Genomic DNA, 16910 nt, shown 5'->3' with positions numbered 1-16910 from the left:
CGATGACAATAGCTCGTTTACAAAGATTGATTTCAGAACATTGAGCTGTTTTCCGGCTGACAGTTTAATTGAAAACTCCTAAGAAAAAAAAAAAAGATTTTTAGGAAATTTCAACTCGTATGGCAACTAGTTTCAAGATGTTTCCTTAGAGTTCAAAGCTGAATTCAATTTCTTTACTTGAAAAATATTTCAGTTATATTACGACGTAGGTCGTTCTAGTAATTTCAGGAAGGCCTTAAAAGCTGTAGAATTCAATTTTTTTTCTCATGGAGAGGGTTCCTCGCACGCTCCACCAGCGAACGGTTGTCATACAAACGGAATCGATCGCAATATCATCACTTTTAGACAACCATATGAAGCTAGGATCTTCAAGTCCTAGTAGTTTTGGTTCTTAATTTTTAACTACTCGAACCTAAGTACTAAAATCAAATCAGACATTCCATAAAACTCTGAAGTTGTGTTGCCTTTAAAATACTTTAGCTCTTCGAGGATCTTCAAATTTCTACTCCAAAAGGTAAAATAATAATCCAAACGACCATTTTATTCTCATCTTGATGAGTGGGGTTTGGAAGGCAAGTCTTAATTTCTTCCTCCTTTTACCCATTCAAGCAATCAACTGAATTTTATCCAAGAGCAGAAGTTGGTTTCAAGATTTTAAAGCCAATGACACAAACCGATCTGTCTGCCAATCAGGTAGTTCAAGCTATTTCGTCACGCAGCTAAATTAATTCAACGAACCTAATGTCAGAAAGAATAGCATGCGGTGTTAATTTCGCTAGTTGTCGCAGTTTTGAGATTTTCATCGACTGAATAACGCGGGCTGGGTGTATTTGAAATGAATAGCATTTCTGCTGACGTTTTTGGACGGATAATTCTGTCGGCTTACCTGTCTTTTCCTCGAATGTTCTCTGGCAACTACACGCTCGCGGAGGTTCTTTACGTACTTCGCCATAATTCAACCACTCTGTGGTACATCGCCAATGCGACTGACTTGGATGGAAATGTGGTAGAGCGGACTGTTGACCTGTACTTGTGGGTAGATGAGTATATCTTGCAGGCCACTGAAGAGCCACCAACGAGCAACACGACCGCCAACGCGTAAGTGTCACGCCGTGTTCGTAAACTATACCTGTTATAGCTCTAGAGTGAATGTTTACCTTTTTATGGGAAGCTCTCGGTAAGATTTTAAAAAGGATGGCTTTTCCTTACCTTTGTATTGAAATTTTCAACGGTCGAAACTCGTTCACATTGAATTTGTAGCGAAATGTATGCCCGGCCCTCCAAATATACACTTGGGCATTTGAAGGTCGTGATTTTGAAACTTTTTCTATCATATTTCTTTCGACCATCACTCCTCAAGGTGAATTTTAAACAAGTAAATTACGTTGATAGACTTCGCCCAAATTATTATCTTCTTAAAATAGCGTTTCCTTAAGTGTCATTGGTATTGCTCAACAGGAAATTAGTTGTAAAATTGCTGGCGAGACGGCTTATTTTGACGATCGAAGCAATATTTTCGAGTGATTGTAAACACACTAACGTGAGCTTCATATCCAATGTTCTGTGAAGCGTGACAGAGTTCTAGAGCGAGCGTGCTCTTCGTTTCACGAATTTGCTCTCTTAGTAGCGACGGAAATCATTTTGACGGCTTTATTTTGTGATAAGCTGTTGCAGTTGCCTCGAATTGTAGCTTTAAACCATTTATGTACGGCTCACGTTATGACACTAAATGATTCCAGCTTACGATCGAATATTTTGTCTCCTTGGCCTGGCGCTGTGAGAATGAAATGCAGCTGCAAACCAAACGGTAGTCGCAAACGCTATCCATATCCTCGACCTTTATTTCGAAACTAAATATTCATTAAAATACAGGCGTCGAGGACATATTTATTGCCTTGATCGATTAGAAATTCGAATTAGCTGCTTGCTAAGGGTGCATTTACATTCTTTACACAGATACTCACGTTGTCACAATATGCATAGGATATGGCATTTGCAAATATTATGCTTCAGAAAGCCCGACAGTATAAGTATTGGAGAAAAATGTGACAAGATTCACATTAACAGTCTTCATCCTTGGAGATGTCTCAAAATCCAGTTACAAAATTATAAAACGACAAACGACTTGACTGAAATGTAGCTGATAATTTTAGCACGGCAAAAATAAGACACAGGTCTTTAGCTTACACGCAATGTCGCGAACGTCTTAGAATACCGTACCAAATTACCACGGTCACGGCTCGAGCCCCATACATTTAGACATTATGAGAGATCCGAATAGAATTCAATCGATCTCTCGTCATGATGGGTTGTTATAGAATACAAATAGGTAAAACTGGTTCAAAATGGGCGGAAAGGATGTCAACAATATATTGTTAGAGTACTTGAGTGCGGAAGTTGCATTCGTATAGCTAAAATATATGTTTACAGGGAGACAATTTTTCAAGTGGAGATGAGCAATCCACTTTACTTGGATTGCCTCTCAGTCTCAGATGAAGTTACAAGTGGTAGATTTAAAAGATACGTTACAGATCAGCCTTTCACGCGCTGTTAATTAGGACGTCAATAGCATTTTCGGTTTGTTTATGTATTCTGTTTTCGGAAAAATTAAAATTAAAAACCCTAATTCAATTCATACAATATGAATTTAAAAAGACGAATTCTACGTTGCAGATGATTAAGAGAAGAAAATGATCTACTTGTTTGTTTTAACCTCTACTTCGATGTTGCAACCCACTCGTGCATATTTTGGCTAACCCTGAGGGTCTCCCCGCTATGGGCGAAAATCGATTCAGAAAAAGCGACCAATGGCTACATGTGTCTCCTACTAGTACGGATAAAGAAGGCCTACAAAGAATTCACGAGGTTCAATCTGTTTTCAGTTATTCCACTTCTTTCAGCGAGTGTTAAACTTTCAGTTTCATTCGCACTTTGGCAACTGAGTGTTTCACATGCCTATGCATACTGTATTTCAGTCCTCAAATGAGCACCCATGCTCAGTAAGTGCCTTCCCCCGAATAACTCCCCACTCTTAAGGAAACCGATTATCAGCAGATTGATTGGTTGATGAGTGATACCCAATTTCCTTACGTGCTCGGTTCTTTTCGATGACTACGGTGTCTATTACTTTCTAAAGTAGTAGACACAGAAACGATTTAAATGAATCCCTAAATAGACACAAAAACGATTTTATCGAACCCCTCAATTGTGTTCGTTTCATCACTTTCGGGTTTTTTCATCCAAGTTGATTGATATTACTACAGTATTGGAGTTAGTCAATTACAGTCGAACCTGTATTTAGCGGTCATCTTGGGTGAATGGCGCTTTATACAGGTCGACCTATGACAGGTTCCACAGATCAGGAGTATTGTGAAACGATACGCGTCATATTATGCCATAATTGATCATTCAGCCTACAAAGACTCGCACACAAATACTACTAACGTTGATTTCGGGAGATAAACATAGATTAAATTTATATGAAAGTTTATTCTTAGTTTTATCAGAGTGGTCCCACTTTAAGAGACTGTTCAATACAGGTTATAGACAATACAAACAGGCCGTTGGGACTCAGTATAAGGTGACCACGACCGCTAAATAGATGTGAATATTACAGCTATTAAGGGGAAACAATTTCTGGACTTTGATAACCTACCTACTTAATATAGGATGACTGCTTAAAACAGATTCGACTGTATATTCACAAGGAGTCTGATTCACCTAGTGGCAATCACCCGTACATGTTCGGTGAAAGGAAGAGACGAGTTTTCAAATTAAGAAAGAAAGAAAGATTAAAAAACCGACAAAAAACAACCATTACATGCTTACAAAGTGCATGGTTTGTCGTCAGTTTTGGGTGTAAAGGCACCGGTTCTTTTTTTGCTTGTTTTTTGTTTTTTCGCCTAGCTCTGCCGCTTTTTTATCATTGGACACCCGATAAGCGTCTACAAGAGGGACTAGAACTCCCAGATCAATGTCAGTATATGGGCAACTTTGCACCCACCCCTCCCTAACCCAACAATAGTCAACTGATCACAAGTTTGGGTTAAAGCGGGTGAGGGGAAGGGTATTTGCGCAGCTCCTTAGATATAGAAATTGATCGAAACTTCCAACGGGTTTGTCTTGGTTCACCAGTGTAGGCGACATTTCATGTTACGTTCAGGTTCTTAGATTCAGTGATGTGAAACGAAATGATTAATGTTTATTTCCATAGTACTGAAATCTGCGTACCTGAGGTGACTGGCGGGGAATTGACATATCTTTCCCTAATCTTTGCGGTATGTTTCTTCATATTTTTTCAAATAAAAGTAATGTTAATAGAAGGCCCTGAGAAAATGGTGGAGTAGCTTGACAAAGGCTGCCAAATAATCTTAAGTAGTGCGTTGTTGCTAAAATTACTTTGAACGAACTGTTATATATAGGCTTGGGAAAGCAGCTGCTAGTTTCCACGGCCTTCTATTATATAAATTTTAAAATAATTGTCAGTGTACATTGAAGTATTAAACAAAGCCTTTCCATTGGGTAACAATGTAGTACTTTCAATGATCTTTTGAAAGTCCTATTTGTTTTTTCTTTTACAGCTGATAATCTTGCTAGTTCTGTCATTTCTTAAAACACGTAAAAGGAAGGTTAAAGTGTGCGGGGGCAAAACCATTGGTCGTCCAGGATTGTGCATGTAAGTATAAATTGTTCTTTTCCTTATAAGTTTACCTTCCCTAACAACTATATATGGGTGGAACAAGAGTACTTTGATATCTACCTTACACTAACAACAATACAGTTGTGCGCTACTGACAATAATCTACACTATTTACCCAACTAACAATCTTGGTTTTACATACACAACTATTTAACACTGTTTAAAAATAGTTTTTGCGTTAATCTACTTAATGTACTTATTGCACAATGCACTACCTAATATCTGATACTTATCCGGACTTAAGTGGCTACGTTACTGTATAACACTTCTCAGAACAAATTACTCACAATACTACTAATAGTTACAGTGTCTTGAAAAATAGCGCTATAAAACCAGAACAAAGCAAAAAAGAAACGAAATAACAAAACAAAAACAATTGTTTCTCCACTTATTCTTGTTTCTAAATAACTCATTTACATCGTCGCTGTTGATAATATGTGCTGTGGTTCACAATACTGTCGAAACTCTCCATAAGGTTCCCCTCGCGGACAGAGGAAAGAAGCATCTGTGAAGACTACGCGTCATCAGAGATAATATTACGCCTGTTTCATGTTTTTTTTTTTTGTTTTTTTTTGCTTTAAAGTCTTGGACAAGTTCGGATTAATGTCAGTACTTGAGCAACTACGCACCTACCCCTCCATAAATGAACATTAACCCTAAGTTATCAGGTGACTCAGTTGCTGGCATTGATCACCAAGCTCTATCAATTCGGTGAAACATGACCAATATCGAGCGACTATTTAGGTCGTTTAACGAGCTTCAAAAGCCTTTTGTTAGGGTTCAACGAATTAGGGGAGGTTCGACTGTATGAACTGGTCATTTTACCCGAGTGATGTTTATCTTAAGATGGTTTATTTTTGTTTTATTTTAGTCCAGTGAATTTAGTGGACAGTTACGAAAATAGAGTTGGCTTTGCTTGTGCGTTCGGTGCTACGACATCGAAATGCTTGGACATCTTATTCAATGGGGACTTTACTCAAATATTCACCAGGGAGGAAATCCAATATTTTGAAAAAATGCCCTCGTACACTTCAAGTAAGCAACTCTGGAAAATTGCGCTACTTAAGCCTTAGCGAAACAAAACTCGTAATCGCACAGGTTAAATGTGTGCAAAGGTGTTCTAGAAAAAAATTAATAAATAGTGAATGAACTGAATCCTATTCAAATGTGTGGATTTTAAATTATTCAATTACAGTAGGATTTTATCCTCTACAAGCTATGGCTCAAATAGCTCCTAGCTCCCATTGAGTGTTCAAGCTAAGTTAGTTAATTATAGCGCTTTGCTGGTATCGCGGGATGGTCATGGGTTGTAACCCTATATCTTTTAGGGCTTTCCTTTTACTTCAAATGAATGATTTATTCGATTGATTCAGCAAAGATAATTGAACAATCAAAGAAAAGAACCGCAAAGAAGTAGCAGCCAGTTCAGTTATGATTATATACTTACTGGTTTTTCTTTTTTCATCCTCACGGATGCTGGTTTCTGTTTTAGTTATACTTAAACCGTGCGATGCATCTTGTTAAACTAAGGCTACTCATTTGATCAATTCAAACTTTTCACTGTAAGTTCACATTCGAGAAGTAACCATACGCTATAAATTATTTATTCAGATTGAGTTCAGTCGTGTGTACTCAGGCGCTTGTTCTATGTAACGTTCCTCTATATGGCTGCTCTGATTAATTCTTCTATGTTAATTTGTTTTCTCTACGTTTCTTTTCCGCAGTTGTTTGGAAGATATTGGCTATGTTGGTTATTGGCGTCTCCTATTACCCTCTCTTCGCTTGTATGGCCTCTAATTGGAAGATCACAGGCTATGTCTTCGGTTTCCTATACTCCACTATGTGGTTAGTTTGACGTGTTTCCCATAATCCTTTGACCTCCTTACAACATCACTCCAGAATCATACATGTAGGTCATGTGAATAAAGGAAATAGTCACTGACTAAAGAAGTTCTTGATTGCAAAACAAATTCTCCTTGCTAGCACCTTAGGAAATGTATAGGGAACAGTATAGAGAATATGCATACTGAAGTTTGGGTGGAAAGGATTAAGCTTCAAATTTCCTTTTTCTTTATGATTATACATGTTTAAAATTATTAAAACTCATCTTTTGAGTGATGTCGAACGGATGGTATGACCATCGCAGTTATTTTATTTAGGTACAGTTGTGTTCAAAGGTGCAAGTTTTCTAGGGAGCTATTCGATAAAGCTTTGTTTATGTTTTAGTAAATCGGAAGTAACCTTGGTTTTCATTGTCGACTAAACTTCAGCCAGTAATCTACAAATGCTTTTAAAGGAAAGTTTTTGGAGCCGTTTCCCAGAGTGCTATCAATATGATCATAACTTTTTTGGTTCTACTTCTTTCATTTTGCAGGATTATCTTTGAGATATTAAAGCCCCTGCAGTGTCCGGTATGTAAACCTTAAAAAGGCGGTATTCTTTACGACTAAAACGGCCAATCTTAGCGAAGAAACATCACAATGAGCCAATGAGAAATGAATCATGTGTAAGCCAACTGGCATAAGCTCAAGAAACGCATTTTCATTTCTTTCGATACGCAACTGATTGAAAACCATTTTCTTTATATTTTGCCACTGTTATATGTTTTTGCACATGGCAGATACATCCAGCTCACAGTATAAACTTTTCTCCCCTTTTTAATGACACTTGAAGGCGATATCATTCTCTCACAGTGCTCTTTCCTTTGTTTTGTTGTTGTCTTGTAGGAGTTTGCTGGAGTTATATTTGCTGTTGAGCTTCCCACGTATTTGTGTTTGATCTACCTTTGGGTGAAGTACTTGGTGCTATTGGTTAGAGGGATATACAGGAGATGCCGTCCAGGTGCTTCTCCAAAGGTATAATTTTCTCGCAGATGCCGAAAAAAGGAAAAGAGATAAATCAATCTTTATGAGAACTTGATATGGAAAAAAAAAGAAAGAAACAAGGACGAAAACCTGCATGCTTTTTTTTTCAAATGTTTGTTTTTTTGTTTGTTAGTTATTCTTTTTTTTGTTTTGTTTTGTTTTTTTTTCACATTCTTTTTATATTTATTTTTTTTCAGGACGAAGAAAATGAGTGGATGACGTTTTACAAGTATAGATACGTCGTTAAGCTTTTAGAGCCAGTACCAAAGGAGTAGGTTGAGTTATTCTTTATTGTTAAGACTCATTTTGCTTGAGCGTGTAGAGTGTGATGACACAGACAAATTTGGGTCTTGGAGGGTAGCTACAATACATATAGTTCCACGTAGTAAATTTGGAGATTTATGGTGAAAGCGCAAACGAAGGCGAACCAAATTTGGCAGTTATTACTAAGATAATTTGTCCGACTCGAGTCCATTAATACTTAGAATTTTTTCTTTTCATTTCAGATTTAGAGACAAAAGCGGGGATACTTCTTTGAAAGGAAAGCTGAAAGGAAAGTTTTACAAGTGGAGACCAGGTATGCGAATGACCAACATTCAGGAAAACAACAACAATTACGACAACAACAACAACAACAACAACAATCCCAAGCCAACGAGTAGGATCCCATCGCTGCAACACAGTAGGGAACCCCCTCAAAAGATGAATTATTCTTTGTTTGACTTCGTGATTTTTTTTTTACCTCTTTTTTCAGACTTCAAGTATTCGACACGAGTCATTTGCATTTACGCTGTCAGCTTCATTGGGATATATATGGTAAGTTTATGTAGGAAGACACATGGAAAAATAACTTTTTTTTCTTTTTATTCAACGGAAAGTTTAATATTTTATAATCATTACTGGGTGAAAACGACGAGAATAAGATCAGTTCTTGCTGTTTAGTGTCTACTGCATGGCTCAAACGCTGTTTTGCTATTTTGTTAGACGTCCTAATTTTTTTTTGATCAACGTACTCTATTGAATGCGGAGCAGGCGTGTGTAAGGCTTAATGTTCTCTGGATTACGAGCAGTCTACGAGCAGTCTTTATCTTTTCGGTGAAGTCTGTCCGTCGTGCCATTCCTTCAACTCGTCAACCATAATTAACCTCGAGTGCTGATTTGTGTTGACATGCATCAAAGCTTGTTGACAGATCTCCGGCCATTTCTAATTATATTGTTGCGTTGTGAGTGCAATGCATAAATCAAACTCTCTGGCTTTTTCTGCAGTCCCTACTTTCGTGCGCCTCACTCCCTGGGTTCTGTGCGGCGCGATAACGTCAGTTTTGTTTTTGTTTTTGTTGTCACTGAGTTTTAAACTCGCCCAATGGACTTCGCTTGAAAGAAAAGGGACTGCTAATAGTCTTAGTACTTTCCTGGTGAAAACTATAGCTGTCATCTTTGATTTTTATGGCAGCAGAGGGCTGAGGAGAGAAAGAAATTTGTACGTTGGGGGTGAGGGACGGTTACAAGGGAAGAGAGGGTGATGGGTGTGGCATGCTTCTGTCTACTCCTCATTCATTAATGTACATCACAAGTAAAGTAATCACATTGCCATTGAAAAAGCAACTTTTATTTCAGATGTTGTGATTTACCATGCATTAATGATCGACCTGAGAGAAAATATTCGCATAAATGTTGAGTAATTCTCGAAACATATGCGCTTAGATAATAAATTTCAGGCCTTTTTTTATATCTTGTCTCCTTATTCAGATTCTTCTTCTCGACTGTTGGTTTGCAATGCAACTTCTTTGGTTACGGGATAGCATTGTCGAAGGTTATGTGGCTACCGTTGACACAGTCAGAGAGTGGCTGATGATTGGAGTAGGTGTGTGCAGTGATCTTCTGCTAGAGGCCGAAATGAGGGCGAATACCGATGAACACCAATGCGATTTCCCTCTTTGCCCCAATATTAAGCTACCACTTCTCTTACTCAGGATTTATTACTTTTCTATCGCGTTCCTCTCTCTTGTCACAGTTAAACCGTGTAAGAGGTGTAAAAAGATTTAACACAACTGTAGAGCTCTTTCATTCTGATTTCATTACAACTTTGCCTTCCTTCATCTACATCTTACTCTCTTATCTCTCTCCCTGATTAGTGCCTCTGGTTTTTTTTTTTATCGTTGCCAGTAGTGGCAATCAATGTCTCGGCGGCTTTTAAGTCTATTTTCCTCATTTTCTTACTAGAGTTTTCTTTCTTAATAACAGTGTCCATCTTCGTAGCTGCTGGAGTGGCTGGAATTCACAGTATAATACTGGTGGCAAACATGCTGTCATGGTACAGGTGAAACACCTTTATCTGTTCTCACCCATATGCGATCACTAAGTTCAAACACTATGATTTTTTTTTTAAAGAGAAATGTAATCGTTTTTCTCACGATGTGGTCACTTTGGATGTTGGAGCGTGACGTTTCGACAAACGATTGCATTTCTCTTTTGAAAGTGTTTTTTACCACGATGACTAACCAAGACCAATTTTACTACGGGCGTTGTTGCAAAGAGGTCAAGTGGACGATGAACTCTAAAAGATTCTTTCCTTACTTTGCATGCTTAAAGGCTGGGACTGTTGAGGGCTTCGGATATACCCTTTTGTTTCCACTACATGTTGTTTCTATCAATATTTTGGTCAGATGTTGTTATGCAGACATTTCAAGTGCATTTGCTTGAGTGAGTTGTGGATGGAATATCGAAGGCAATAATAGTGCATTTACACCTGACACAATCAATAGTTTAATCCCGACGCCCAGGAGACACCGAAGTATTTCGTCTTTTTGTTCGTAATGTGGTTCCCATTTTTTTCCCTAGAGGACATTTATTACGTCTTCAACGTGGGGAAAAGAATTTTCTACCAAAGGAAGTCTTCGAAAAAAAACCTTCTGCTATCACGGTAAAGGGCAATAATTTCCTAGAAAGAGCGCGTTTGCAACAGAGCTACATTGAAACTAATCTGGTTATGCTATATACTGCAGTCTCATCTATTCCAGCGAGATTAAAAGGTGAAAAAAACATGTGTGAATTACCACACTGTTACAAGCACTTGTAGTAGCTGAAACACTTTAACACTCGTGTTTCTACAATTTTTTTCTTTGAATCATTAAAACTGGACGTCGTTCTTTGAGATTACGCAACTTCTCAAGGGAGAGTCAAATACCATTTGCGTGAAAGAAAATCTCGGAATATTGAAGATATTTTTAACACATTTCAAAAACGTGACAAGTTCATACATGGCTAACGAATTTAGGTCGCCGAATAAGCGTTCTTTACTTCAAATTCAAATTCCTTTAAAAAAATTTATGAATCTGAATGAAAGTGTACTTAGGCACCTTGATGTTGCTCTGATTTCAGGTTGCGACGCTGAAATATGCAGGCTTCCAAGTGGCTTATTTGTGTTGGGGTAGGCATCTTTTTCATAGCATATTAAACTTTCCTCAGTGTATTTTCAGCATTTGCTTCCGAATGTATAATTTCGTGAGATTGTTGATAACTAGATATTTCGAAGCATTCATCATTCTTTGGAGAAACTATACCTCTTAGGTGTTCTTCGCGACCAACTGCTGAAGTGCGATTACTTCCATCACCGAATTTTAAATTTAAATTTTTGATGTTATATTCTGCTAGCGCAGAAGAAAAAGCAACAGCAACAACCAAAACTTTAATTTGATGGTTGCATAGTGCAAGAAACTCGAGTTTTCGTCTCATTTCCTTCTCAAGGTGCGGCAATCACCACTATAACTGTGACCGCAATCGTTTTTGTGATTGGGCAACAACTCATTATGCCCATGGTGCGTGGAAACTTTGACACCTTTCTCTGGTTGAAGCTCCTTAATCTCTGGTAAGCTTAGTGATTATTTCACATAGTCCAGGCAAGGGCAGTAGGCGATGGAATTTTACTCTCTTTCGTTCGCATTTTGTTTTATTTATTTATGTACACACTTATTAATTTTTTTATCTATTAATCATTGATTAATATATCTGTTGAAATTGGGATAAATGTAGAACTTATGGGTAAAGGTTATATCTCTCAGTTGGTTATGTACTTGCGTCCAGATCTGTATTGTTAGTTACGGAACCTGGTTTTTCTCGCCTGGAAGTATGGCCCGCGCAATTCCCAGCTAGGCCTAAAATCCGAGCGCAAAACACAAGGTCCGTAAGTAACGGTACGGACCTCGAACTGGGTCAGTAAAAAGTATGTAAGACTTAACAGCTGGCAATAATTGTTGTCGTTGGTAAAAAAGAAGCATTTTAATTTTTCAAAGGCTTTTGATTCCCACATAAAAGTCAAGGTCGCTTTTTGCGATCAATGAACGTCACCAAAATCAGTAGCCTCGATGTTAGAGGGAGAGCAATGAAATGGGAAAAAATTTTCATTTACAAGGGCTAGCCCAAAATAGCCACAAGCATTGAAAGTCAGTGGCCCAAATTCCGGATGTATATAATTACTAAAAAAATACAATTGTAACTGTAGTAAAAAGCATACCTTGCAATCTATCAGAAATAACCTATAAAGGCAACGTCACAGTTAGTCAATAATGAGAGTAACATAATAATTCTAATAATTTTCTACAAATGTGCTATTTGAGATGAATATTTAGCTGGTAAGGTATAATGGCACATTGGTCATTTCTGTAAGCTTATTGTTCCTTGACGTTTGCTGAGATGGTGTGAAGACAAATGCACTTTGCTTTCATGGTATAGACCAGGTTATTGTAAAGCACAGTGCAAATATGTTGATTATTTTGATGATATTTTATGTTTCAGGCCCGCTGTCTTGATTTCCTTGGCGTTCTTCTTCATCCAGATATTAATGGCCAAATATGCATTTTTAGTAGGCAAGGATACTACATTGGCCTTGGATAACAGGTAAACCAGGTTCGAGATTTAAAGTTTTGTCTTGGGAACGCTCCGTACCTCTCTCCTTATACTGAAAACGTGGGCATGAAATTTCCCTGGACTTTTTTTCTTATTCGCGTCATGATATGCTATTTTGGGAAGTACTAAGACTCCTTTCCAAAGTGAAAGGTAAGATAATAAAGATAGAGATAAGCTTGCAAAAAAGCAAGAATGATGAAGAAATGCAAATATTGCTTCCGTTTGCTTTATGAGAATTTTTTAAAATAGTCATAAATAGGAAAGTAGGCTTCGTCTTTGAAGATGCTAAGTGAGTGACGTGGCTGTTACAATTTCTTACTAATTAACCTTTATGCTGCTTACACTCAGGCGCCTATTCCACATCTGCACCTATTTTTTATTTTTCTTCAACGTTTTTCTCGGTGTTGTATCTTGCCTCAAGCGAATTTTGATTGGTGCCCTTCTTGGGGTCGTGTTTCTTGGACGAACACAGAAGAGTCTTATATCACGGGATTGGGAGCTGAAAGATCCAGGTAACAAATAGTACTATAGTAGGTTTGTGCACTACAGTGCTAGATTTGGGTTTTTGCTTTAATTAACTGGACAAAAATTAAGGCACTTGTGCTGGTGTCCGCCTATGAAGATTGACTGCTTTGTTTACGTTCTGCTTGTGAAGGGTTTCAGTCTATCGAATCATTGAAAACTTGCCTGTGTATTTCTTGGCAGGATTTAATGCATACGTTGGATATCTGCTCTTGGAACACACTCATGCTAATCCAGTGCTGGTAACATTTTGCCAACTGCTTGTCAAGACACTTAACGACAGAGCGGATCTTGAAATGTCAGAGAGCTTTGCTGAAACAAACCATATTATTAATTCTTCATCTTCAAGTAAGTCTAATTTCTCGTTCTAGTTCTGAACAACAGTACTGCTCACTTACATCACCCATATAAGCAAACACTCAACGAAGTATCAGTAGCAGCAAGTTGCAGAGACATTGCGTTTGCTCTCTTTGTTGCAAGAGTTATCTCTTGCACGCAGAGTGTAAGACTTTGATAGAAACATGCTGTTTCTTTTCCTGATGAGATCATCATTCGCATAGATCCTCAAATATTTTCGGGAACGACGTTTGAAATATAAAGCTTTACGGCTTATATTCTTAAATCCAATCACATCCAATCACCCCCCTTTCCTAACCAGCTCCTTCCTTCTTTCCCTCTGTGTTCTCCAATATGTCCTAAATTGTCATCCATATTAAGCATAGTGTCTCTTGACTTTCCTTGTTCCCTGTTTTTTTTTTTAATTGAAACCAGATCCCTTAAATCGTGAAAAGAGTCACATGTTACGCAGTTTCCAATGCACTTTTATTCTCTTTGAGGTTCTTTCCTTTTTTATTTTCATGTAGACAGCTCTGATTGCATCAATTTTGTGAAAATCCAATTCATGATCATTTTGTTTCTTGCTATTTTCTTTTTCTATCGCTGATCCTAATCGTCCTTTAATCTGCTGTGGGTCGGTTGTCAACCTTAAACTGAATTACTCTTAAATGCTCGTTCTTAGACAACCAAGTAAGAATTGAACTAAATGACAGCTCGAGCAAGAGAATGAACCGAACAGTTCGCAATCGCTGGCAGCTGCTTCTCACGCTGCATAACAACCCATCGCTTAAGGAGCACAGACGATCGGAGCTCTTCGTCCAAAAGTCGCCTCTGGCAGCTTTTGGAGTTATGATAAAGAAAGGCATGATGCCGTACAGGGTTGACGAGGAAAAGGAAAAGGAGCATGAATCTGGTGTTGAGGATATCAAACTGTGATTTACAGCAATGTCTCAAATCAGGTCACAAGTTATTTCAATGTTGAAAGTCCTGGTTATAACCAAACAACATGTTTCTGATTGACCCGCCTATATTCGTTCTGGTAAACAGAAATATGCGTATTTGGCAGAGTCCGTGTCTTTGAAAGGGAAGAAAGATCTCGTAAGGTACTTGAATGTTTGTTATCTGATTTGTTGCGAAAAAAAATCTCTTCCACAACGATTGATATATAAAAGAGTACAAAGTGCTGGATAATAGGACCACTGCACCTTAGTTCACTGGATGAACGATGGTGATAAATTTAGTAAACCTATGTAGCCGAGAGAGTTGTGATGTTAAATCATGTACAAATACCATTGCCAATATAGGGATACAGGTTTTTAAGCAATGTATATTAAGACTCTATGTTTCTTTATTTATACAAATTCTGAGAAATATTTTCAGGAATATGTGTTGATGTTAAACCGAGTTTAAAAATGCCGTTTCCCTCTAATGTGTGTTTAAATTAACAGAGTAATGATTTTTAAGTCTTGCTTTCAGAAAGGGAATTTAGTTATCTTTTAGCAAGAGGCCATTTTGTGTTTGCAATACTTATTTCAACTCGGCGACAAATCTCATGGTAATAAACTTTGAATGTAAAATGATGTTATTAAAGAATGGCCCATTTCAATTTCTTAATTATGGAATACTTTTTTGTGTAATCAAGGAGCCTCGCTCAACTTTTCGTCGAGTCAGACCTGATCATCTTCCATTTAATTCCTTTCAAACAGTATTTTCCTGTACGCTATTTATGCTGAATGTTAACAGTAAAACAGCTTGAGCGAATACCTTTTTGGCGAACACCGAGAGAATTTCCAATTTTGTCCTTCTATCCTTACTGCTTATTGAACCTCCATTTAGCAAAGGTGTTTACCAAACGGCCACGGACTCATAAGTTTTACCCTTTTTAAACCAAACACGAATTAGTCCTATTAAGCGGATTTTTTCTAATAGCCTACTTTGGTTAATTGCAGTTTTTATCAGTGATTTATATGCACGGTAAGGCATTATTCTCCGCGCCTATCTGCAGTGAATGCCTAGTTAATCGGAAATGGAGCTTTTTTCGAAAAAAACTCTGCAAACTGATTGAGTTCCACAACGCTGGGTTTTTGGTTGTTAGGAAGCAAACTGAAATGGTCACCCGATTATATAAAGACATTATTAAACTTAAAGTTAACAGTGAGAACGCTGCATTTGATGACCGCGGTATTTACTTCAGTAACAAAAGAGAGCTCCGAACTTTTAAATTTACCTCATTTTAGTTAAAAAGCGAAAGGAAGGCTCTTGATAAATGCTTTAAAAGCATATAGGACAATATTATTTAAATGAAAATTTAGGATGGATTTAGGATTTTTCCAAGCGTATTAGATCCTCTTTAGTGTCTCCCTCGAAAGTTCCTCTGTTTCGTAAGTGACAAGGACAATTCAGCCCTAAACACAACAGAAACCAGCGCAGAAACGTCCTCACACCTGTCTTTTTGTTTGACTAACAATGTTCGCAGCTTTCTTTGTACTTCCACAGTTGCAAGGTTGTTGTTTGCCGCACCTGAGTTACAGAGATGACACTTATCAATAGATCTTACGATTGAAAAATATTGTGAGTTGACAAGGATTTCACTTTATTGTTTCCATTGTTTTCTCTTAAAGAGTGCTGAAGCGTCATTTATCGCGTTCTTCGATTCTTGGAAACTCTACGGCCTTTGTCCAACTGTAATCATTACCGTAGAGGAGACGGAAAAAATGCACAGTGATATAGAAATAGTTCTTAATGACATTGTTCCTTGCCTACTAAAACATCAGTGTTTTCCACGTCCACCAAGTATAAAATTACATTTCACTTCACAATCAATTAGAAGAGGGAATGTTTAAAGATTAGACTCTTACTGCTAAGTGACTCATCAATTTTGTAGCACCTCTGTATTAAAATGTCAGTCGCGCCTAATTCACCTTAAACAAACTGATGCATTTTACTTAAACGGTGGAGACTGAGGAATGCTCTTTCCGGAGCGATTCTATATCAGGATTTTGCTTAACCTTTTAACTCCCAAGATCTAATGAGTAATTCTCTCCTCTAGTTGTTCTACACACCCTTGTAAATTAGTCATGACAATTTGGTGTTAGATCAAGACAACAACTTCTACCTGCTAAACTTGAATATTACTCATTATTTGTTGGCTGGAGTGTAAGGATATTATTGGGAGAAGTTTTATGTTGATTACCTCTGGGAGTTAAAGAGTTAAGGTTATCATTAGTGACTCTTACTTTTAGATATTATAAGGAGAAGGAATGGAGTCTAGCCTTAAAAAATACACTGTGCTTTTATAATTTAGCGTCAATTATTATTCTTTGTAATGATGCGTATGGTATGGAAATAGCGTTCCAAGGTATAGATATAATACGTTTGTGTCTATTTCTAGTTTTCGTAACGAATTTAACCAACTTATGAAGACTTTAGATGTGTCCGCAGAATTTCAGTTTTTTTTTCCCTTTCTTTTTTCATTGTTAGGTGTGGCCCTGCAATTGCTGTCTTTTTTAACATTGCGTCCAGGTTCTTTAATATTTAAATTTATGGTCAGATTTCACTTTACCTAAATTCTGAGCGTGACATGT

At 37.5% G+C, this 16910-nt stretch overlaps 1 protein-coding gene across 1 annotated transcript; it reads left to right on the top strand.

Moving 5' to 3' along the window:
- The first annotated feature begins 732 nt into the window (after positions 1–732).
- LOC131773439 (stimulated by retinoic acid gene 6 protein-like) lies at positions 733–14940 on the top strand. Its single transcript, XM_059089414.2, has 19 exons — positions 733–1098; positions 4214–4277; positions 4581–4675; positions 5571–5734; positions 6424–6544; positions 7074–7110; positions 7426–7554; positions 7761–7834; positions 8070–8140; positions 8318–8379; positions 9313–9427; positions 9808–9883; positions 10405–10486; positions 10945–10993; positions 11311–11431; positions 12358–12459; positions 12817–12980; positions 13174–13338; positions 14009–14940. Exons 1-19 carry the CDS (start codon positions 836–838, stop codon positions 14260–14262), a joined length of 2208 nt encoding a protein of 735 aa, XP_058945397.2. The 5' UTR covers positions 733–835; the 3' UTR covers positions 14263–14940.
- Positions 14941–16910: the final 1970 nt, after the last annotated feature.

Source organism: Pocillopora verrucosa, chromosome 4 (assembly GCF_036669915.1).
Source record: "Pocillopora verrucosa isolate sample1 chromosome 4, ASM3666991v2, whole genome shotgun sequence".
Lineage (NCBI taxonomy): Eukaryota > Metazoa > Cnidaria > Anthozoa > Scleractinia > Pocilloporidae > Pocillopora > Pocillopora verrucosa.
The sequence above is the reverse complement of the archived record's forward strand: the minus strand, read 5'-3'. Positions and strand labels throughout refer to the sequence as shown.